The sequence below is a fragment of the Peromyscus leucopus genome, chromosome 2, assembly GCF_004664715.2.
Source record: "Peromyscus leucopus breed LL Stock chromosome 2, UCI_PerLeu_2.1, whole genome shotgun sequence".
Lineage (NCBI taxonomy): Eukaryota > Metazoa > Chordata > Mammalia > Rodentia > Cricetidae > Peromyscus > Peromyscus leucopus.
Genome location: NC_051064.1, coordinates 19,664,705 through 19,688,746, shown reverse-complemented (window position 1 = coordinate 19,688,746; position 24,042 = coordinate 19,664,705). Strand labels below are relative to the sequence as shown.

Below are 24,042 nucleotides of genomic sequence, written 5' to 3'. Positions count from 1 at the left end.
CCTCTGGCCTCTGTGGGTACTTGCACATAAACTGACCAAGCAGATACACAGTGCATGCACACATGCACACATGCATACATACATGCAAATACTTCAAGCTCTGGTGCTTGGCAGGCAGCTCAACAGACTCAGGTTTATAAAGCATGAGGGCTTGAGTCCAGGCTCCTAGTATCACAGAAGAGGCTGGGGAAGCTGTGTGTCCCTGTAACCCCAGGGCTTGGAGCAGAGACTGGAGGATCTCAAGAGATTGTCTGGCTAGCCATTCTAGCAGAATCAGTTAGCTCCAGGTACACACACACACACACACACACACACACACACACACGCACACAAACACATGTGTGCATACATTAGCTCTTACCATTTCTAAACAAGAACTCAAAGCACACATTTTTTTAAACCAATAAACTAAAAGTAAGTCAGTAACTATTTTAGTATCTTTTTCTCCATGATTGAATATACAAAGATAATGGAAGTAATGTATTCTTCTTCTGTAAAGATGGATGGAATATATCAAAATCCACTCGCTGGATCTTCTTTAAATAGTCCTCTAGAGTAACCTGGAAAAAGAGAACAGTGGTCACTAGATCATAGAGTGATCAGGTTTCCCAAATAAAGGAAAGAAAAGCACAGCGTGGCGTGGCGGCCACAGCTGCAGTCCCAACACTCAGAAAACTGGAGCAGGTGGGCTGCCACGGTCTGAGGTCAGCCTGTGCTACATGGTAAAACCAAGGCCAACCTGAGCTAAATAGTAAGACTCCGTCTCAAGAAAAAAAAAAGGCAGATGTGACAGTTCATACCTGTGATCTGAGTTCTGAGGAGACTGAGGCAGAAGGATGCAAACAACGCCAGTCTGAGCTACAAAGAAAGGGGAAGGTACAAGTACTAAAGCCATGTCAGTTTCCTGAGGTGATGTCACACAATGAGAAAAAACACTTCTCGTCCCCTAGACAGGTCTCTTTATGTAGCCCCAGGTAGCCTAGAACTCATTATATAGACGAGGCTGGCCTTGAACTCAGAGATCCTCCTGCCTCTGCCCTGTGAGTGCTGGGATTAAATCTGTTGTCTTAGTTAGGGTTTTCATTACTGTGACTTACAGTAGTTCAGAGGTTTAGTCCATCATCATCATCGTGGCAGGAAGCATGGTGGCACACAGGCAGACATGGTGCTGGAGAGGTAGCTGAGAGCTCTACATCTGGGTCCCCAGGCAGCAGGAAGTGACAGGGACACACTGGCCAGGCTTGTGCTGCTGAGACCTTAAGCCCACCCCCTAGTGACGCATCTCCTCGATAAAGCCACACCCACTCCAACAAGGCCACACCTCTAATAGTGCCTCTCCCTACGGGCCTATGGGGCCATTTTTGTTCAAGCCACACAGCTGTGAACCACCATATCTGACTAAACTGAACACTTTTTCCAGATTTATTATCTACATGTGTCTGTGTACAAACACAAGTGTCCAGTCGCTTGGAGCTGCCTGACTTGCGTGTTGGGAACTGAACTCAGGTCCTCTAGAAGAGCGGTGTGTGCTCTTAACCACTGAACCTTCACTCTAGCCCTGACACGAGAATTTTCAAAGAGAGAGAAAATAAAGACATCTTCCCAGAAACTTCTAGAACATAAGGGTATAACTAGGAAGAATATAGCAGAGTAAAACTAGTGCTGCAACCATTGGGCCTCTTTTGATCACATATATAATGTTTTGCTCAAGGTCTAAGCATCGGAGGAGCTGGGCTCATCTTCTGAGGAATTAAAAAAAAGATGTCAGGTTGGGAGCAGCTTGGTAGTGGGAACAACCAGCAAATGGAACAGCTTGAGTTTGACGCCAAAGACCAAAAAGGTGATTGTTCTTCCTTTTGTAACACTCTTACTAAGTATCAGCAGGTACCCAGGCTGGCCTAACTAAACAACCCTCTTGCCCTAGGCTCTGGAGTCGTGGGACTGCACAGACAGAAGATGATCAAGGAAAACGAAACACCTCCAACTATGTCAGGAAGCTCAAGGTGGCTGTTCATTTGTGAAGATCCGTCTACTTATCTGTTTGTCTGTGGGGGCACTCTCACAGCACCTGCAGAGGGAAGAGGGGTGTCCAGCCCCTGGAGCCAGCCCACACGGGTGCTGGAATTGAGCCCTGGTCCTCTGCAAGAGCAGCAGGTGCTCCTTACCACTGAGCGTCTCTCCAGCCCCTCAAGTTGGACTTTTAAAAAGTTATGTTTTGAAGTTTAATGAGTCTCTTTGTTTTTGCTAGAACACAAGATTTTCAGCCAAAGAGAATAATCGGAGGTCCCTATAAAAGTCAGCTGACTCTTCACCAATCACATTAAAGCTGGGCAGTGTTCATGGGATAAAGGAAGATGGAAATACACAGTATTCTTCAATTTGTGGTTGTCTGCCGATTTTATTAATTTGTAAAATTTTACTAACTTTATTTCTAAAACAAAGTTTCATGTAGCCCAGGCAGGCTTTGAACTGGGTAGCCAACAATGGCCTTGAACTCCTGACCCTCCCACCTCTACCGCCAAGGGCTGGCATTACTTATAAGTGTGCAGGACCACACGCAGACCCTGAAGTCCCTTAGTTAGTCAGGCACTGGGCTAGTCTCCCAACTGGACTACATGCCCGCCCTCATAGCCACTCACTCCATAATTCTAAGAGGCCCCGAGTCCTGCTTAGACAACATCCACAGCACCCCCTGGAATTCTGCAGTATAGAACCGGTTGGGGGTGTGTGGATCAAACAAGGATTAATTAGGCAGCCAGTCTTTATTTTATTCTAGACTTTATTTTTTATTATTGTGTATGGCGTATGTGGAGGTCAGAAGGATCGGTTCTCTTCTCCATGAACCCCAGATCAGGTCCTAAGTTTACACCACAAACACTTCCACTCGCCAGCACCTCCCTGGCCCCACACCTGAGAACGTGTGGAGTTAGTTCTCTCTTTCTACCTCTGTGTGCCTTCTGGGGATTGAACTCAGTGATAAGAAGACCTCTAGTGGGGGGGGGGGTGCACGCCTTTAATCCCAGCACTCAGGAGGCAGAAGCAGGCAGAGCTCTATGAGTTTCAGGCCAGCCTGGTCTACAGAGCAAGTTCTAGGACAGCCAGGACTCCACAACACAGTGAAATCCTGTCTCAAAAAGCCATCTCACCGGACTGCATCAGGGAATTTGAGCTTTTAAATAAGCTTTCCAGGTTATTCTGATGCAGCCAGCTCAGCAATGACCTGTGGGCCGGCACCACTACATGTTCAGGTCACCATGGAGACACACACTCCCACAGGGTGGTGTTTTCCATCATTCCCATTTTACTGATGAGTAAATTAAGGCCCCATGGCTACAGGGAGAGAGAGCAAACACAAGGTAGCCTGGCTGCAGAGCCTGTGCTATGACATCTCAGAAATACGGTGTGACCATCACACAATCAAGGCAGGACAACGACCGTAAGAAGTACAGTGGGGACTGGTCTAGTCTGTGCACCAGTTACCCAGCCTTCTCCACTGAAGCACTCACCGTCTGAAGAAAAGCAGGAAATGCTTTCGCAGGAACGCTTCTGTGCAAGGACCTCGCCTTAAAGGAAGAGGGAAAGAAACTGGTTGGAATGCTTCTGAAGTAGCAGTCGCCCTCTGAGGTGAGCACAAAGCAGCAGCGGCAGTTTAGACAGGACAAGGGCCTCTCACAAAACAAGAAAACGTCTCCTGCTGCCAGCTTAGCTTCAAAGCCCCATCATGTTAAAGCCTCTTCCTTTTATGGCTGGGCTGGGGAACTTTCCAACTCCCTTACATCTCACACTACCCTCAGCTCTCAGTCACCCTCCCTAGGTTAGACAACTCCGGTTTAGATCCAGCACAGACGACCTTCTCAGGTGGTGTTCCCACCTCTGTCTAGTTCATGTCTTTACATCATTACTTCACCTTGATCAAGTCAGCGGCTGTTCTTCCTGGAATTCAAACGTCTCTGTATTTAACCCTAGTCTCAATTCAACCTGACTCTTCTTGTAGGCTATGAACACCTGGTCCACTCAGGCCGATGCATCACCCTGCACTGGCCAGACCGACCTTTATTTCCAGGCCTCAGGAGGAAGAGCACATCCTGCCTCACTTCCCGACTACACACTACGGTTTTATGCTCCACCGCGGTCACCTTTCTCTCAGCCTCTCTGCAGCACGGGACATGGGGTCCTTTCTTCTCTGCTCTCCGATGCAGACTCCAGCACTCCTGTTCTGCCCTTCGCCTTCTTCCTAGTAAGTGGCCCTGCTTCCTTCTACCTGATGAATGGATGTGGCCGCAGGGTTCTTTCTGTCCCTCATCCTCTTCTAGGGGAACACTCTCCTTGAGCAATAGCATCTAGACTTAGAGCTTTGGCTCCAGTTCTGACCTCCCCGTCACAATCCTGCATTCTCCAGTAGCCCATCTCCCTACGTCACGAGAGCCAGAATGAAGATCAGCACCGAGCACACCACTGTCTGCACCTGACTGGCACTGGTGTGGTCTACGTGGGTGTGGGCATATATACACACATGCATCTCTCTCTGAAAGACACTCCTTCCTTCTCCTAAGTAATCCGACTGTGGGAAGCACAGCCATGGCAAGCCCCACCACCACCTCAGACCCATGGCAACGGCCAAGCCTCCCCTGGTCTGTGAGTGAATGATGACAGAGTATGTGGAAGTCCACGGTCTGAGACGGCTCTCCTACAGTGTAGGTCCCACTGAACCTACACCTTCCTCCGGGTGCTGACAGACTACACACTGAGTTTCCAGGTGAGGAGGAATTGCCCTCAGAGTGAGCACAGACACCCGGCTCCAGCCTTTCCCTACATGTCACTGCTATTTCTTCAGTCTGTCATTTCTTCATTCCCGAGACGCTCCAGTCAGGACCAGGACCAAGCTGGGTGGGGTCAGATGTGATGAGACACCAACTCATCTCCCAGCTCCCAATTTTTCCCTAAAAACTATGTGTATATTTGTGTGTCTGTGTGCTCATGAGCACAGGTGCCCATGGAGGCTAGAGGCATCAGATCTCCCCTGCCCCTGAGCTGGAGTACAGATGGTTCTAAGCTGTCTGATGTGGGTGCTGGGAACTGAACTCAGGTCCGTTAGTGAGAACAATCTGCTCTCTTAACCACTGAGCCATCTCTCCAGCCCCTCAGCTCCCAATCTTTCTTGTCTCAAACACTGCTAGAGTCAGGCCTGATAGCACATACCTATCTTCTCAATACATGGGAGGCTGAAGAAACAGGATCACAGATCCAAGGCCAGTGTAGACTACAATGGAAGTCCTACCAAGGCAGAAATAGCAAAACCCTGTCTCAAAAAAACCAAAAGCAACAGAAACAAACAAAACCTCTGCCAGGTTTCTACTGTGGATTAATGTCCCAGCTTTACTTGATGGGGCGCAAACTAACTTAGATCGCACTTACTATACGGCAGGTGCTATTATTAACTCTTCGTATGTTAACTCATTTATCTAAACAACACTTTGGGTAGGAAGTAACGTGGTCCTCTTATCTATGTGGAAGCTGGGGCATGGTAAAATTACAATACAATTAACAAACGCAGAATAATAAACAGGCAGGCTTCTGCTTCTGAGTGTACACTGGCATCTCCGTGTTCTTGTGCGTCTCAAGAGCCTCCCAAAAGCATCAGCGGTTCTTCAGTCCACCACTCCAAGCCTATTTTCTAGGAGTGGATTGCATGCAACCAATAAAGTGCTTCAGTCCTGGCTGTTAAAATCCCTTGGAGATCAAGGATGCGAGCTCACTGGTGGCTTTCCTAGCATGTGGGAGACTCCACTCCCCAGTATTACACAACAAATAACCCTTTCTCAATTGTTTAATTTAATAATTTTGTTATTGTTTGTTTGTTTGAGACAAGGTGTCTCTGTATAGCTTGGCTGTCCTGGAACTTCCTCTGTAGACCAGAGTAGCCTTAAACTCAGAGACCTGCCTACCCCTGGGATTAAAGGCCTGTGCCACTATGTCCAGCCACAACAAACAAATTAACAAAACACTTTGGAAACTGCAATTCTCCGTTTAGGCCATTCTACCAATCTCCAGGAAGAGAGGCCTAGAACTTGGAAGAGGTAGACAGATTTCTGTGAGTTTGAGGCTAGCCTGGTCTACACAGTGAGTTCCAGACTATCCTGGGCTATCCAATGGAAGTGTTTAAGAAAGATTCATTCTTTCACATTTTCACACACACACACACACACACACACACATCATATTCTTCCTCCCCCATTATTTATTTTCTCTTATCCCATCCTCCTCCCACCAAACCCTCCCCCGGGAGCAAACTCTCAGAGAACTAAAACAGTTCAGGTGAACTCAGGACCAGTTAGGAGCCATCAGAGCCAAATGGAAATCAAGTAAATTTCAAGGTAAAAAAGTGTCAAAAAGGAATAAAAACAAGAGCAAAGTGACTCTTCAACTGGGAAATTCAAAGACTCCTTCCCATGATGGTCTCATTGGAGTGGCTAGAAGACATTAGCACAGGGGACAGGCCAGGGTGATGAACACTCCCTCCAGGTAACACTGAGCACAGAGCACTCACTCAACGGTGAGAACCAGGAGGCTGGGCTCCAGCTCTAACTCCAGCGTGCAGCAGCACCGAGCCAGAACAAAGAAGGAAGACCCGAGAATGGCGGCTGTGGCTGGGGTTCCGGGAGGTGAGAAGAGACAGGATATTCTGTGGACGAGCAGGGGCGCCCACGTGAGGAAGCTCAGGCTTTTCACTCACAAAAGGGTGCGTCCATCAGCTGGGAATGGAAAGAGGTTTTCTAGAGAAAGAAAAATTTCCAACAGTTCCCAAGATAAATCCTGGGGATCCAATGGACAATGGAACAAAGACTGCCCAGGTCAGAACCCATAGTATGCTGTAGAAATGCTATCATGTATATAAATCCATAGTGTCTTATTAGGGTTTCTATTGCTGTGAAGAGACACCATGACCACGGCAACTCACATAAAGAAAAACATTTAATTAGGGCTGGCTTACTGTTTCAGAGGTTTAGTCCATTACCATCATGGTGTGACGAGGTACTGGAGAAGGAGCTCAGAGTTCTACATTTTGATCTGCAGGCAGCAGAAGGAGTCTGTGTCCCACTGGCCAGACCTCAGTTTATGAGAGCTTAAAGCCTGCCTCACAGTGACACACTTCCTCCAACAAAGCTACACCTATTCCAACAAAGCCACACCTAATAGTGCCACTTGCTATGGGCTAAGCATTCAAACACATGAGTCCACGGGAGCCATGCCTTGTTGTAGAATATTTAGATATGTAAAGATGTGTTACGTTTATTTATGTTGCATTTGTTTCATTATGTAAAGATGTGTTGTATTTGTTTACCTTGCCTGCCTAAGGCACCTGATTGATGTAATAAAGAGCTGAACGGCCAATAGGTAGGCAGAAGAGGGAAAGGCAGGGCTGGCGGGCAGAGAGAATAAGTAGGGGAAGAAATCTAGGCTCTAGAGAAGAGAAGGAGAAGAGAATGAGGAAGAAAGAGAGGGACACACCTGAGGCCAGAAGCCAGGCAGCCGCCAGCCAGACACAAGAAGCAGGAAAAGCAGGACATACAGAAAGAAGGAAAGGTAAAAAGCCCTGAGGCAAAACATAGATGAAGAGAAACAGGTTAAATTACAAGAGCTAGCAAGAAACAAGTCTAAGCTAAGGGCAAGCATTCATAACTAATAAGTCTCCGTGTCATGATTTGGGAGCTGGCTGGTGGCCCAAAAGAAAAAGCCTGGTACAATGCCTATTCAAACCACCACACATAGTGTGCCATAGAAACGGCCCTGTCTTGTGGGGATAACTTCCTAAATAACTGGGCAAAGGAGCTACTTACATGCTTTAGGTGCAAGTGTGCCTGGCTGGCAATGTTATATATTACATCTCGCACATTTTTATCTTGTTTCCTCCGCAGAAAGTCCTCTTGTGAAACACCATGCTGTGAAAAAAATAAGTGTGTAATGGTCAATCTTCTTTATCAACCTGATTGACTACATAATCAACTAGGAGGCATGTATGCAGGTGGGTCTGGAGGATTAACTAGGGGAGGCGTCCTCCCAGATGGGCAGGTATAAGATGATGGAATGAAGGGCAGCACTCTTTTGCCTGCCACCTTTGCTCCTTGCTGATGAGTGCATCTGCCGTTTGCTGCCACTGCTGTCGGCCTTCATTGACACTGGAGTCCAGCCTCTCGGGCCTTCAATGTGCACTAGAGACCTGCAGCTCTCCAGGAATTCCCCAGACCTTCAATATCAGGCTGGGATTGCTGAGGCATGTAGCCACGGGGACTGACCAGGTTCTCAGCTTCTCCAGTGTGCAGGCAGCCACTGTTGGATTACTCCGTGTCCACGAAGAAGTCAATGTCATAACCCATTTAGGATATATATTCATTCTACTAGTTCTGTTTCTCTAGCAAACCCCAGCTAATACAGTGTGTATGATGTTCAGAGAGAGAGAAAGTATAACAAAATACAAGGGGATTAAAAGGAGGGCTGGAGAGATGGCTCAACAGTTAAGAGCACTTGTTTCTCTTGCAGAGGACCAGGTTCCAGTCTCAGCTCCCACATCTGGCGGCTCAGAACCTCCTGCTCCAGAGGATCTCATACTCTCTGTGGCCTTCACAGGCATCCATGTGAATATACACATTCACATATACATATATACACACAAATAAAATTGAACCTTTCTAAAAGTTCAAAAGATAGACAATAAAGAACCTCATTCAAAACCCAAAGTCCTGATAAACATTTTTAACCACTGAGCCATCTCTCCAGCCTCTAATAAACATTTTTAAAAGACTATTCCAACTGGGTGAGATGGCCAATGCCTGTAACCCCAGCACTGGAGGGTGAAGACAGAAGGATCAGAAATGTAAGGCCATCCTCAGCTACATAATGATTCAAGAGTTCAAGTTCAGCCTAAGCTATCAGAGACCTTGACCCCTTCAAAAACAAAATCAATAAAAAATTATTCCCTCCAATAAAATAAAATAACAACCAGGCTCAGGTGAGGTTACTATAACTACTTGGAGAGAGTTAGTCATTGGCCAGGAGGTGCAGGCTGACCAGGCTTTCTTACTGCACTACCTCCAGACACCTCATGCTGGACTACCTCAGTGAGCAGGGCAAAAGCAAGTGATGTGCAGACCTCTCAAACAGCAATGGAACCAACTAAACAAAACAAAGAGCAACTCCTCTCCTGGTGTCCCCGGAGAATCATTAGCAGGTCACAGCCTCACCTGCACACAGACATCCATGGGCAGGAACACTTTTCTCCTGCTACCATGATAGGGTGCTGCTCTCAAGCACGTGACAATGCCTTGTGCCTTTCCAATGTGGCTCGCAGCATGGTCTGCATGAAGATCCTTCACACCTAGAATTACAGACACCAAATGGGGTTGCTCTCCTGTCCTTGAAGCACAGCAAATCAAGGAAATAGCACAAGACATCACCTGAACCCCGAAAAAGTATTTATCCTGTCAGATATCTGGAAAATAGGATTTACGAGGGAAAGTGGGTGTCAGGGATAAGCCAACCATCTTCCTACCAGCTGGAATCCAAATCTCCACTCATTAGTTCTCCAACTTTTTAGCACACCAAGAACACACTGAGAATTTAATCAGACTTCATGGGAAACTTAAGAGTTTTATTTCTTCCCTTGAAGTAATTTCCTAACAACCTTCTTTTAGAGTACAACAGGACAGGCCTGGGACGCTCAACAGGACTGTATTCTGGGGTCTGACACAGACAGATAACTCTCTTCAAATGAGATACTATCGTCCTGGGCCCCAATGATCTCCTCCTTATAATAAGATGAGAACAACTTGGAGCAAGGTCAGAAGAAAAGTGCCATTTCAAATATTTTTAAAGTAGAGGAGAAAGAGAATCTCATAAAACATTATTTAAGTGTAGTTTTATTCTGTTTTCCACCCCATGGGGAAGAATTGAAGTATAGAAACTCGAAGAAATATAGGACATGCTGTAGAGAAAGGTAAAGCCGTTGGCACTACAGATTATTAACCCAGAGCCTTCCCATGAGTGCCTGCTGCTTCTGTGAGAGTCTGAGCACTTGGACGAGTCTGCACTCGGAAAGGACTATAAATGCACAGATAATACAGATGTTCTTTTTCTTCTACTGAAAATAAAAGTTGGCTGGTGGAGCACACCTTTAATCCCAGCACTCAGGAGGCAGAGACAGGAGGATTTCAATGAGTTCAAGGACAGCCCAGTCTCCACACTGAGTTCCAGGCTAGCCAGGATTACATCATGAGACTCTGTCTCAAAAATAAATAAATAAAAGTTGTAGCTAGGCATGATAGTGTATACTGTAATCAAAGCACTTGGGGAAGCTGAGACAGGAGGACTGTCTAGTTTGAGACCAGCCTAGGCTACACAATGCAACCCTGTCTCAGAAGGGGAAAACTTGTTACTTTATGGACAATACAAAGCAAACTTGGAAGTGAGTCTGAGGCGGGAAGGAGAAAGCGACTCACCCAGCACCTCCAGTGTCAAGTACAGCAGACAGCTCTGCGTGCCCTCGGCGTAGTCCTCAAGCTCCTGGATACTGCGATAGGCTTTGTCATCCAGATTTCTTTCCTGAAGTCAGAGAAAACGCAAATGAGTCCACCGAATTATTATTTTATAATGAAAAGTGATTTTTTTTTACCTGAAATAAATAAGAATTTAGCTTAACAGATTTGTTTAGTGCACAATAAAGATTAAAAAATGGCTAGGCATGGGACTGGAGTGATGGCTCAGTGGCTAAGAGTCCTTGCTGCTCCTGCAGAGACCCCAGGTTCTGTTCTTAGCATGTCTAGTGATCCAATGCCCCTGACCTCCTCAGAAACACCTGCACATGATATCTATATGAAACATTCATGCATGCAAAATATTTATACATTTAAATAAAATATTTTAAATACATTTTTCATTCTATATCATCTTTTTAAAATTCTATATAAATGCGAGGCCCACCAGGGCTACATGAGACCCTGTCTCAAAACACAAAAATAATCCCCCCCCATCCAAGTCTTATATATCAGTGCTCACAAATCACCTCACAGAATAAGGCTCAAGAACAGCAAGAACGTACAACCTCGCAGGCACAGGGCTTCCCTTCTTCAGTTCTTAGTGGCCACTCATGTGTCTTCTCTGCACATTTATTGCTGAGTTGAAAGAGTCCTGATGTATGTTAGATATTAAGCACTTATGAGATAAGTAACTGACAATGTATTTCCCATTATCTCTGGGTTTTCAACTTTTTGAAGCTTTTAATTTTAACGAATTTTAATTTACCTCTTTTCTTTTTCTTATCTGTGCCTTTGATATATTTCAGAAACCATCACCTAATTTAAAGTCACAAAGATTTAGAGTTTACATTAATGTTTTGTTTTTTACATCAATGTTTTCTCCAAAGTTTTGTTTTGTTTTTGGGGTCCTTGAGAGGCCATCAAACTAAATTGCTGACTTTCATACACATTGTGAGGCAGGGGCCTGACTCAGTCTATTTATGTATTGAGCTTGACAATTGTTTAGAAAGGGTCTCGTGTATCCCAAGCTGTCCCCCAGCTATGACTGTGCCTAAGAACGGCCTTGAACCCTCCCCACACATGCCCAGTGCTGGGGTATTGACCTGCACCACAACACCTAGCTTGAGTCCTTCTTTGCAGGTGTATCCCCGTGGTCCAGCACCATCTGTTGAAAACAATACTTTCCCACCCAACAGTCCAGATGCTCTCATCACTCAGCTGACCACACTCGCTGACTGCTTTTGATGATGAACTTATGACGGCAGGTGGAGCTGTTCACATGGACACAGAGGTCAGAGGACAACTTTGGGAAGTCAGTTCTCTCGTCACCTTGTGGGATCACGGGGTCAAACTCAGGTCACGAGGTTTGTGCAGCAGGTACTTTCCCTGCTGAGCCATCTTGCCTGCCCGTGGACTGTGTGTCTACACCACTGCTCTGTATGTCCATCCTTTGCCAATGCCTCAGTTGGATTACTACAGCTTTACAGCCATGTTTTCCTATTCACAGCGAATTAACTGAAGGAGTGGGAGACAACGACAACGCAGGTGAACGCAGACGGGGACTGCAGCGTCCAGCCAGCTGGACACGATGGAGCACACCCGTAACCCTGCACTCCAGAGGGGAAGTCCAGAACAGCTTGGCCACCCGAGACCTGCTCTCAAACTCCTGTAACCCCAGCCTCAGGAGACAGCACTGCAAGTTCAGGGCTAACTGGACTGCTAGTGAGTTCCAGGTCAGTCAGGGATATCCTGTCTCAAATATTTCAGGGCTAAAGGGCTGACTCGGTGGTTAAGAGCATGTGCTGCTCTCTCAGATGACCCAGGTTCAATTCTCAGCATAACAACCATCTAACCCTAGTTCCGGAAGATCCAAAACTTCTTCTGGATTCCTTGGGCAATGCATGGTGCTCAGGTATACTTGCAGACAAAACATCTGTACATATAAAATTTAAAACTCTTAAAAAAAAAGTAATAATAACTTAAGGGCTAGGGATGTAGTCCAGTAGGTAGCATCCATAAACCCAGTACAGCTGAAAACTAGGCACAGTGGCACAGACCTGTAATCATTACAAGAGGGTCAGAAGTACAAGGTCATCCTGCACAAGTAAATTCAAAGCCAGTGTGTGCTATATGGGACCCTGTCTGGAAAAAAAAAATTAAAGAATAAGTAAATAAAGTAAATGTACACCTTCCTGACAATGGTGTGTGATTAAATATTGGGCCGAGGAGGACACTGACCCAAAATACATCAAAAAGACTACAAAAATGACTCCATGGCCTAGGGCAGTAACAGCTGGGCTGGGTCAGAATTGATCTCTGGGCAGTTAACAGCAATCTCCACCCTGGGACTGTCAGACTTTACTGTGTTTACTTCTTGGGCACATCTAGCAACAGGGCAGATGTATGACCAGCCTTACCAAAGGCTACTCCAGCAGCTCACGGTATCAAGTAACGAGTCATTTTTAAGGAGTCATTTTTAAGGCACAGTAATCACCTGTGGTTATGGTCTTCAAAGGCTCTTCTATTTACTTTCTTATCCACTGGTCTATCATTTGTAATGCTAGGAATTAAACCCAGCATTGCAAAGCTTTACCACTGAGACACTTCTTTTTAAGATACATATGCATTTACTGATCAAATGATGCAACTCCTAGTCAATCCCTAGTTTCCATTTTTAAAACATCCAATGGAGTTAATGAAGAGAGAAGATACATGAAACAAAGGCAGCTATCTGGGCATGGCAGCCCATGCTGTGATCACAGACCTTAGGGCGAGCAGGCGGGCATGCACGCACGCATGCATGCATGCCCTCACCCATGCACCTTCTGTCTAGGTGCTGGCTTTCTGTCTAGGTGCTGGTCTCTATCTGAGTCACGGTAGGAAGTAGGGTGACAGGTATGGCATGTAAGGATGGACTACAGATAAAATACCTTTGCTCTCTGAGTTTTCTTCCTCCAAAAGATTAATATGCATACAAAATGTTTTCCTCCATAAATAATTAACCTAAGGATCAAAAAGGGAAAAACATTTAAGACTTGGACAATTCCAACTTACTCTTTCATCAATGATTCTCATAAGCCATCTTTTTGTTAGATTATGTCTCTTGACAGCCTAAAAAAAAAAAACAAGTGTTGTAAATTTTTAGACTTTTCTAGAGATGAACAAAATGCACTAGGCAATGCAAAGGTAGGTTCGAGAACACTTGTTACAACTCATCAGACAGGCAGCTATGCTAAAAAGACATCAGGAGAAGAGCAGTTATCCAGAAAAGCACGTCAGGCCATTTCCAAGCAGACCGACTCTGTATGGCTCCCATGGCCTCTCAGCCTGCTGTATTGGAGCACATTTAATGATTCTCTCTCTCTCTCTCTGTCTCTCTCTCTCTTTTTCTTTCCCTTTTTTCTTTTTCTTTTTTTTTTTTCTTGGTTTTTCGAGACAGGGTTTCTCTGTGTAGCTTTGCGCTTTTCCTGGAGCTCACTTGGTAGCCCAGGCTGGCCTCAAACTCACAGAGATCCGCCTGCCTCTGCCTCCCGAGTGCTGGGATTAAAGGCGTGCGCCACCACCGCCCGGCTTCTCTTTTTCTTTTCTTGTCTTTAAATGTTAGATGCCTTCATTTTTTATTTTATTTTTGATATTAAAATATAATGACACCACTTTCCCCTTCCCTTCCCTCCCTCTAAACTCCCACATGCCCTTTACACTTTTAAATGAAACCAAGAACTCAGGATTGAGCTGCTTGCTGCCACACCCACCTTCAGCGCTTACACAGAACACTCAGTCTTTCTCTTACAGCACATGGAGTTTCCCTAGCAAAAACAGCCACTTCCCCCGCATGAAGAGCATCTAAACCCCGAGAACACAGGGCATGGCTCTACACAGCTGTAATCCCAGGACTTGGGAATCCGAGGAAGGAGAATCATTGTAAGTTTGAGTCTGAGCTATAGGCCTTGTTTCAATCACTCACTCACTCACTCACTCACTCAATCAATCAACAAACAGCAGTGCCAATGAAGACAGGGTGGACAAGTGTCTCCCCAGAAGTGACACCTGGAGAAGGATGCATTTCCTACTAAGCACTCCAGCCAAGAATCTATACCCTGCATCTAATGAGAAAATATTAAGACAAACCCAGAATGAATGTCCTGAGAGGAAAAAAACAAGTTAAGACCGACTATACGTCTAAGAAGATGGCTGGATGGTGGTGGCACACGCCTTTAATCCCAGCACTCGAGAGGCAGAAGCAGGCAAATCCTTAAATTCAAGGCCAGCCTGGTATACAGAATGAGTTCCAGGACAGCCAGGGCTACACAGAGAAACCCTGTCTTGGGAAAAAAAAGAAAAGAAAAGAAAGAAAGAAAAAGAAATGTTGACGAGGTGGTGTAACTCCTCCATTGGTGAGTGCAAAGTCCTAGTTCAGTCTTCAGTACCACAAAAAACAAGAAAGTCTACGTCACTTGGGGGTGTCATGAGTCAACCTCTAATCTCTACACACACCCTAACAGCACATCACGTGTGCTCACTCATTCACACACACAATAAATAATTATCTAGATTAGGCTAATTGAAGTGGAAAGACCCACAGTCAGTGTGAGCAATACCATCCCATGGGCTAGGGTGGCAGACTGAATGAAGAGAGGGAAGGAAGCCAGGCTACTGAGATGACTCAGCAGTAAAGGGACTTACCACCAAGCCTGGTAACCCGAGTTCAACCCCCAGACCAGCTGGTAAAGGACAGAGCTGATTCCACAGGTTGTACTCTGACCCCCACACGTACTTCATGGCTTTCTGTGCTCTCTCTCTCTCTCTCTCTCTCTCTCTCTCTCTCTCTCTCTCTCTCTCTCTCTCTCTCGCGCGCGCGCGCGCGCGCGCTCTCTCATAATAAACTAGTGTTAAAATGGGGAGAAAGCTGAACACAAGTATTTATTGCTCCCTGCTTCCTGACTCCTAGCTGCAACGTGACTGACATTCCCGATGAAGCTGCACTGACCCACCATGATGGACAGTAACCCTGGACTGGAGATGAGAAGCCTCTCCTTCCTTAAGGTGCTTTTGCTGCAGCAAGACAAGTAACCACCACCCCTGCCAAAGCAGCTCAGACCACTGAAGAGCCCAGGACTGCTGAGGACAGACCCCACATCACTACCACTACCGAAATTACAGCCACCCACGAGCAGGCCCAAACACGACTCCTCTATATTAAAAGTGGTATATACACGCTCATAGGAGAATATATATGTACTACATATGTGTATATATGTAAGGTTTTTTTTACCTTCCAGAGTTCAACGGCCACAGGCTGATGTGGTGGGTTGTCATGGTACATGTCTTCCACAGCTTTTTTCCAGAACTGCATTCGCATCAGTCCAATCGTTTTCTCCGAGACTGAGTCCTTCACCTGTAAACAGAGTTCAGAAACTCTAGGCTGGAAACATAGATCAGTGATAGAGTGCTTGTCTGTCTATGTGTGGAAGGCTTTGGTTAAAACCCCGAATAGAAACAAACAAATGAAGACAACTTAGTGTCTGAAAACTAAGTATTATGAGGGGACTTGTGAGCTAATCAAACTGTCCTGCACCACTGCTATGGCAGTCAATACATGACTACATTTTTTCAGAGCCAACACAAAGTGTAAAACTGACAATGCACATTCCCCTCGATGCTACTAATTAATCTCTTATAACATAATGCATAAGCCAGGTGTGGCGGCTCATGCCTATAACCCCAGTATTCAGGGGTTAAATAACTGCCATGAGCTTGAGGCCAGCCTGGGCTATGTAGTAAGTTCCAGGCCAGCCTGGGCTACAGAAGGAGACCATGTCTAAATTGACTGTGTATAAATTCATGTGGAGAGCAGAGGACAGACAACTCTGTGAGTCAGCTCTCTCCCACTGGAATGTAGGTTCTGGGGGTCAAACTCAGGTTGCCAGGCTTGTGAGGTAAGTACTTCAGCTCACTGAGACATTTCACTGGTTTGAGAGTTGTTTCTTGGGGATGGAGAGATCGCTCAGCAGTTAGGAGCACTGGCTGCTCTTCCTCAGGTTCAATTCCCAGCCCCCACACCGTGGCTCACAGGCATCTGTGGCCACCATTCCAGGAGACCCAATGCCCTCTTCTAGCTTTACAGGCCTCAGGTGTGCACACGGTATACAGACACACACAGGAAAACTTACACACATTCAATAATAAAATAATAATACTAATAAAGAATGGTTTCTTCTTGAGCTGGGGTAGGAGTACTAACTGTGACCCAACACATGGCAGGTGGAGGTGAGAGGATCCCCATTCCCAGCTACATAACAAGTTTAAAGCCAGCCCCGGGCTACACGAGAGCCTGTCCCAAAAACTCAAAACCAGTCATTGTCTTCAGCAAACAGGCTTCTTCTACAGTTGCTCTGTGTCTCCAAATCTGCTTTTTGAGAACCATTACAGTGTTTGGGTTGCTTTGATTCTTTGCATATGGTAAGTGTAAATATTCCTTGCTCACATGGTCAGAAGTACTTTTTCTAAGTGCAGCCAGCTGCAGGAGCTCCATGCATCAGCTCTGAGCTGCTCCTGTACTGTGGATCCCAAATCTGCAACTTGATTTTTTTTTTTTTTTTTTTTTGATGACTAACTTCAATTACTCAACATCAACTGTATGAGGACAACCAGCCATACATTTTCCCCTCAAAACTGATGACTCAGCAGGGCTGGACCGATGGCTCAGCAGTTGAGGTCACTTGCTACTCTGGCAGAGGGGTTCAGTTCCCAGCATCCATATGGTGGTTCACAACCATCTGTAACTCCAGTTCCAGAGGATCCAACACCCACTTCTGGCCTCCATGGACACCAGGCACACATACATACAAGCTGGCAAAACACTGATACACCTCAAATTTTTTAAATAAATCTAAACCAAGGAAGATTTTCCTACTGTCATATCTTACTTTACTATATATAAGAGTAATTGCATGGGGCTTGGCATGGTGCACACCTTTATTCCCAGCACTTGAGAGGCAACGGCAAGTGGATCTCTGAGTTGGAGGACAGCCTGGTCTACACAGTGAGTTCCAAAAAGCCAGGGATATACAGTGAGACCCTATCTCAAAACAAACAACAGCAGGGTAACTGTATGGTGCAGATGCCTCCGTGTCCCCGGGGAACTGCTGGGCTTCAGATTCTCCAGGAAGGAGGAGGAGGGTTGGCTGAGGAGGGGGACAGACTCACTGGGACAGAGGACAGTGGCCAAGGCTCCAGCGAGAAGGAAAGCTGCCAGGAGGTGCATACGCCTTGGCACTAGCCACGGCAATAGTCTGTTCTATACATTAATTAAGGCACTCGTGTTTAGTAACGTGTTGTGATATGCGTACATGTGCCACTCTTCAAGACTCCACACTTCCCGACTCCTCATTTCCAATATCTGACCTCTCCGCCTGCTGTCCTAAGAAGACCAAGACCATTCTACCAGAGGCCCTTCACTCCACACCAGTTCACATGCTTTGAATCTGCCCATGTTCTGTCCGCTCAAGGAAGAAGGTTCCAGGCTTCCCTGTAATTCTGAGACAGACATCCGTCAGGGTCTGCCAGACTCTCTAGTGTTCTACCATGTAGGTCTGCCGAAATATTGTCCAGTCTCACTTCACATTAAATTTTCAACTTTTTCCGAAATTCTCTGTACACACAAAGTATGCAACTAATAGAGAAAGCAGTAAGATTCTCAGTAGTTTATTCAGTTAACAGACAATGCTAACCGCAAATTTGCAATACACTCAGAAAAACTCAAAAATGCAGAATCATTTCCAGAAATATTAAATTCACCAGCTAGCTTTATTTTTTGGTACCGAATTAAGCCTAAGTAGTCACCAGGAGAAAAAAACCACTGGCAGAAACTTTAAGTACATCTAACATGAATTACTCTATTTCTTTATTGTTCATATCCTCCAACCATCTTGTCATAGTATTTTAATACCAGCCTGAGCCAGTTCCACATTGAAGGCCCTCAGTGCAGAAACAGAGCTTCGGCATTCTGTGGGCACCAGCAGGGAACACAAGTAACTTTCATAATCCCGCTTCCTACAACAAACAGAGCGAAAGAAAACAAGTGTTAGTCTCTACCTTCTGGGCTGCACACAAAACACTGATAAAAAAACTATCAATCATTAACTGAAAACAATGGCGCTTGGGCTCACAGTGGCCTTGGTTCTTAAATTATATAACTCTCTCTACAACTACTTAAACAATGTGTCTGCTTCTCATTCCAAATGTTAAAAAAGAAATCTAGGGCTGGAGATGGCTCAGTGGTTCAGAGCACTGGCTGCCCTTTCAGAGAACCTGGGTTCAATTCCTAGCACCCACATGGCAGCTCACGCCTGTCTGTAACTCCAGTTCCAGGGGATCTGACACCTTTACACCAATGCACATGGAAGTAAAATAAATTATAAAAAAATTGAAAGTTAGACTTAATCATTGGGTTGGGGATTTAGCTCAGTGGTAGAGCGCTTGCCTAGCAAGTGCAAGGCCCTCGGTTCGGTCCTCAGCTCCATGGAGGGGGGGGGGGATCTTTATTTTATTTTATTTTTATTTACAAAGCACTTGCAATTGCTTCAGAATATTTCGCTTTCAGTAAGTACTGAAATGAGCTACAAAAGAAAAACAAAGCTGGATATGTTGACACACGCTTGTGATCCCAGCATTTCAGAAGTGCAGGTAGGAGGAGAATCAGGAGCTTGAGGCTAGCCTAGGCTACAATGAAACTCTCTCAAAACAACCACCAACAAAGGCAGTGGGGGCAGGTATAAAGAAAATGGTTTAGGCGATTTTTTATTACATGTACATAGAAAGACACAGAAATAAGATATATAAACCAATGTGTGTATGTATTTCTGTGCTTGCCAAAGGAGCCTAGAAGCACAAATGATCTCCACATTCCTGGCAACAATGAATGATGCCAATTACCAGCATACAGACATCAGTTCCCACCACATCCAGACATTCTCGAAAGAACGATGCCCAAGTTGGGGCGGGGAAAATATAAAACAAGCCAAAGACATCTTGAGCATACAGCAAAGATTCAAAGAATGGAAGAGACTTACTTGTCAAAAGAACACCAAAAATATGCTTGACAAGAGCCTGCAGAAACTTGAGCATCCAGAGAAAGATAGGCTGGGTATGGTATATACCCAGGGGCTCAGCAAGAAACTCTTACGTCCACGATTTCAAGGCCAGCTTTCGAAACAGCAGGAAGCTGTCTAGAAATCTAATGGCTAGTGTGCAGCTCCGTGGGACGGAGCTTGTCTTGCATGCCCAGGCCTGAGTTCAGTCTCCAGCACCACAAAGAAAACCCAGCAAACAGACGTGACACTTTGGTGACCACCGAAGCCTACAACCTCACACTTGGGAGGAGGGAGGAGAGCGGGGAACCCAAAACACCTGCCAAACACGGGAGCAAACGCACTTTTGGATTTACTTCCCTAATGAAATCCAGGGTGGTTTAGTTATTTTAGTAACGCTTAAGCAGTGGTTCTCAAGCTGCAGGTCACGACTCCTTGGGGCTGAACGACCCTTTCACAGGGGTCACCTAAGACCAATGGAAAACAGATATTTACATTACGATTCATGACAGTAGCAAAATTGCAGTTACGAAGTAGCAATGAAAATAATTTTATGGTTGGGGGTCACCACAACAGGAGGAACTGTATGAAAGGGTTGCAGCATTAGGAAGGTTGAGAACCACTGACTCAGAGGCCCTTGAAACCAGGCATTTTAAAATCAGATACTGGGGTTGGAGAGAGAGCTCAGCAGCTAAGTTAGCTGCTCCTCCAGAGGACCCTGACTTGATTCCCAACATCACAACTGTTCCTGTGGCAACAGGCATGCACACAGTGTACACACATACATACATACAGGCAAAACACAAACACATAAAATAAAAATAAACACATCTTTAAAAACAAAAAAGAAACCAACAAAAAACTGGTGGCACAGACCTAATTTAGTCCCAGCACTTGGGAGGGAGGCAGGCAGATCTCTGTGAGTTCAAGGCCAGCCTGGTCTACATTGTGAGTTCCAGGACAGCCAGGGCTACACAGAGAAACCCTGTCATGAAAAACTTAAAAAAAAAAAAAAAAAAAAAAAAGATCCTGTCTCAAATCAAACAAAAACTGTCTCAGACACCAGTGTTAGCAAGGAAGGACAAACCGCAGGGGTGGCGAGGGTGGGTGTTGTTAAACCATAAATGTTCTATTCCAAGGCAGGCCCAACCCATCCCCACACCCCACGTGTGTCTATGGAGGAACTCCCAGATGTCTTTCCCGATACCGTGTGAACAAAGCACAAGTCCTGAGACTGTTCTAGTAAATCTCAGGGAAATTCCTTGTTCCCTTGATCTGACATGAAGTGAGATCATCTATTAAATACATAACCTAACTATGTGCCAGGCAATGATATAAAATGCTCTGGTAAACTTTATTTTTAAATTCGTGTTTATTTTTATGTATATGAGTGTTTTGCCTACACATGTCAATACACCATGTGCCTACCTAGTGCCCAGGAACGCCAGAGGGGATTGGCTCTCCTGGAACTGGACTTACAAGCAGTTGTGAACTGCCATGTGGGTGGTGGGAATCGAACCTAGGTCCTCCGGATCAGCCTGTGCTCTTAAACACTGACCCATCTTTCCAGCTCCTAAATGCTCTAATTCTTACAACCCTTGATGGGAATAGCAATTCGTAAGGACCGTTAAATAAGTTGCTTTGGACTTTATTTTTGTAAATAATTTTTAATACAGTCTCACGAGGCTGATGTGTGGCCAAAGCTAACCTTCAACCTCCGTTTTCTCTCTCCTAAGATGAGTCACAGGCGCATGTGCCAGGTTTTGGGAGAAGCTGTTGATCTAACCCTCGTGCATGCTAGGCAAGTACTCTACCCACGGAGCTAAATCCGCAGCCTCTGTAAGATAGATGGATACTTTTAACAGTGCAGAGCACACAGAACCTCTAACAGTGTTAAAATCGCTGGCTGCCTATGAATAAAAAAATGCTAAGCATGCAAAAGTTGCAGCGTCCCTTAAAGTCAGGTTCAGGCAGGGTGACGTATGGAGCAGGGGATCCCGTGGCCACGCGAACAGGCAGGCCTGCTGCCTCCCTCTCAGGCACCCGCACGGAGCCCAACAGAACGCAGGTCAGGAGGACGCAGCCTAGTCGGGGCTCCGGCTCCCGGGGACGTCCCCGGGGCAGCGCCGCCGCTCACCTCAGCAGCTCCAGGCAGTAGTGGTCGGACCCCGGGATGCCGGGCCCGCTGGCCGCCGCCACGCTGCGCCGGACTGCCGAGGGCCCCGGGAGCCGCCGCACACGTTCCCACACATCCCGAGGCGGCCGGCGACGGAACAGGCCGGCCAAGCCCAGCGGCCTTGGGCTGCGGACAGGGCCAAGCATGGAAGTCGCCATGACACCCGCGTCACGTGCCCTCCGACCCCGAGGCCACGCCCCGGGAGGCGGCCACGCCCCCGGCAGGTCCCTGCCTCTCTGCAGAGGAAGGATGGATGCCTCTCGGACCAGAGCCAGGTGTCGCTGTGGTCCCACACATCGGCTGTTGGGCTGTCCTCTCTAGCATCCATCCTCACAGGACTCCAGAGCTCCAAAAGTGGTGGGTGCCTGCTTCTCGCAGGAGCGGCTGGCGTTACATCCCACCACCCCAGAGACACCGCCCTCCTTTGGTCCTCAACAGGAGCACGCTTGGCACTTAGCTTGTAATCACACTGCCAGAAGCCTGCCGTACGGATTCACCCACATACATTCCCAGAGGCCTCCCAGTAATGCCCTGAGTGGGTACCACTGGGGAGCCCTGTAGCTCCAAGAGAAAAACGCAACAGGTTTGGCGCCATTATTAACCACCAAATCACCAGCCTGTATGTAGCCCGCTTGATGTCGGTTGTCTCTCACAACACTCTAAAAGTCCAAGAGAGTGGAGTCATTATTTTGTTTCCTGCTTCATCCCTATTGCCAGTCCCTTGACCATTGTAGAAGCTGACTTGCCTCTGTTCATAGGAAGGTAAGGTCAAAGCCCAGAAGTAACATCGGTAATGCCAGCACTAAGGAGGCTGAGACAGGAGGGTCGCGCGTTCAAACCCATCCTACGCTACAATGTGAGGCTGAAGCAAGACAGAAGGAGAAAAGTGTGAGCCTGAAAAAGGAAAGTAGCCTCTCGGCCAGGAATCAAACCCTTTAGCCTGTGGAGAATTTAGAATTCCAACACGAGGCTGGAGAGATGGGTCAGTGGGTAAGAATGCTTGCTATGCAAGATAATCTTGTGGGCCGCAAGAATATATCATTGAGATTCAGCTGTGTATTAAAGCAGAACTTTGACAGGCCAAGGATCTGTCAAAAGGCAAAGCCATTTATTATGAATGTTTGGTGTTACCCAGCCTTTAATATTCCAGCTGTCTTCTGCTATGAAATCCTTGTGTGTAAACAGTTCAGCTCCCCAGACCTGCTGAACCTACCAAGTTACTAACTGCCCTGCTGAGCTTAGGGGACAAGCTGGCGGGAGACCATAGCTTTGTTTCTTGTGCCAATGAAGCTCAGACCATCCCTTCTCCTGGAGAAGGCCTAGTGGTTCTCCTAAGAACAAAAGCGGTTTTTACATATCAAGGTGAGAGATAAAACAACATTCCTGAGGAGGCAGGGAACCATATGCCTAGGGAAAGACAGGGCAGGCATTTTCTGTAGACAGGGACAGAACAGCGTGGCGAGAGAGAAGAGAGGACCACAGAGGTTCCATAGAGGGTAAGCAGATCTCGGGTAGAGTTTTCTGAGAGCCAGGAGTAGAGAGCAGCAGAGATGGAGAAAGAGGATACAGAGGATGAAGATGAGGCTGGAAGCATTGGAGTTTAGTCGTTAGCTGGACTATGAGCTAGGGAACTGAACGGAACTGAAGTTATGGAGACAGGATTTCATTCCAGATAAATAAAGTAGACGGATACAGAGCTTGGTATGTCTAGAGTTGTTCCTGCCTCGAATGCCTGGTGGAGCTATAGCTGAATTGATAGAATTTTGTCCTAGAGGAATAAAGTTAACAGACATAAGAACATAGTGTACATAGATTTTTCCCCCCCTCAGATCCCACACTGGACTTAGCTGAGCTCCTGGACCCTGGATACTCTATAAGATAAGCACCTGATGAGATGGAGAGATGGTTCATGGGAGCAGGAGACTAAAGAGGGTAACAGGAAGCAAATATGATTGAAATGCATTATGTACATGCCATAATATACCCGTTATTAATGTATAATTAATATATGCTAATAAGGTGTTTAAAATACAATACAATGAAATTATACTACAAATGATTGTTGTTACCAACTATTATTAATTGAACATTCTACAGGTATGTGGCACAGACATATAATACCAGCATTTGAGAGGTAGGGACGAAAGGGTCAATAACTCAATGTCCAGCTGGAGAGATGACTCACTGGGTAAGAACACTTATTTGTATTCTACTAAAAGAGAGACAGAGAAGGTGGGTGAGGAAGTGG

General features: G+C 46.1%; 1 protein-coding gene across 2 annotated transcripts; it reads right to left on the bottom strand.

Annotated features, from left to right (window-relative positions):
* Positions 1-404: 404 nt before the first annotated feature.
* Positions 405-21,998, bottom strand: Ndufaf6 (NADH:ubiquinone oxidoreductase complex assembly factor 6). 2 transcript variants are annotated; one of them, XM_028871568.2, is made up of 9 exons: positions 21,756-21,998; positions 18,482-18,581; positions 15,802-15,924; positions 13,584-13,640; positions 10,494-10,596; positions 9,240-9,373; positions 7,839-7,940; positions 3,507-3,563; positions 405-560 (listed from the first exon to the last, which is right to left on the bottom strand). In XM_028871568.2, exons 1-9 carry the CDS (start codon positions 21,950-21,952, stop codon positions 432-434), a joined length of 1,002 nt encoding a protein of 333 aa, XP_028727401.1. In that variant the 5' UTR covers positions 21,953-21,998; the 3' UTR covers positions 405-431. The 2 variants fall into 2 exon arrangements, with proteins under 2 accessions (XP_028727401.1, XP_037058299.1); XM_037202404.1 differs by lacking the exon at positions 18,482-18,581 and having other exon boundaries at positions 21,756-21,832.
* Positions 21,999-24,042: the final 2,044 nt, after the last annotated feature.

Excerpts from the sequence above, each read along its gene's own strand:
- Ndufaf6 (XM_028871568.2), bottom strand. The coding sequence starts at position 21,952 with ATGGCGACTTCCATGCTTGGCCCTGTCCGCAGCCCAAGGCCGCTGGGC. Across the intron at positions 7,941-9,239 it reads CCATGGATGTCTGTGTGCAG|CATGGTGTTTCACAAGAGGA; the intron begins GTGAGGCTGTGA and ends TTTTTTTCACAG. Across the intron at positions 561-3,506 it reads TTCCTGCTTTTCTTCAGACG|GTTACTCTAGAGGACTATTT; the intron begins GTGAGTGCTTCA and ends CTCTTTTTCCAG.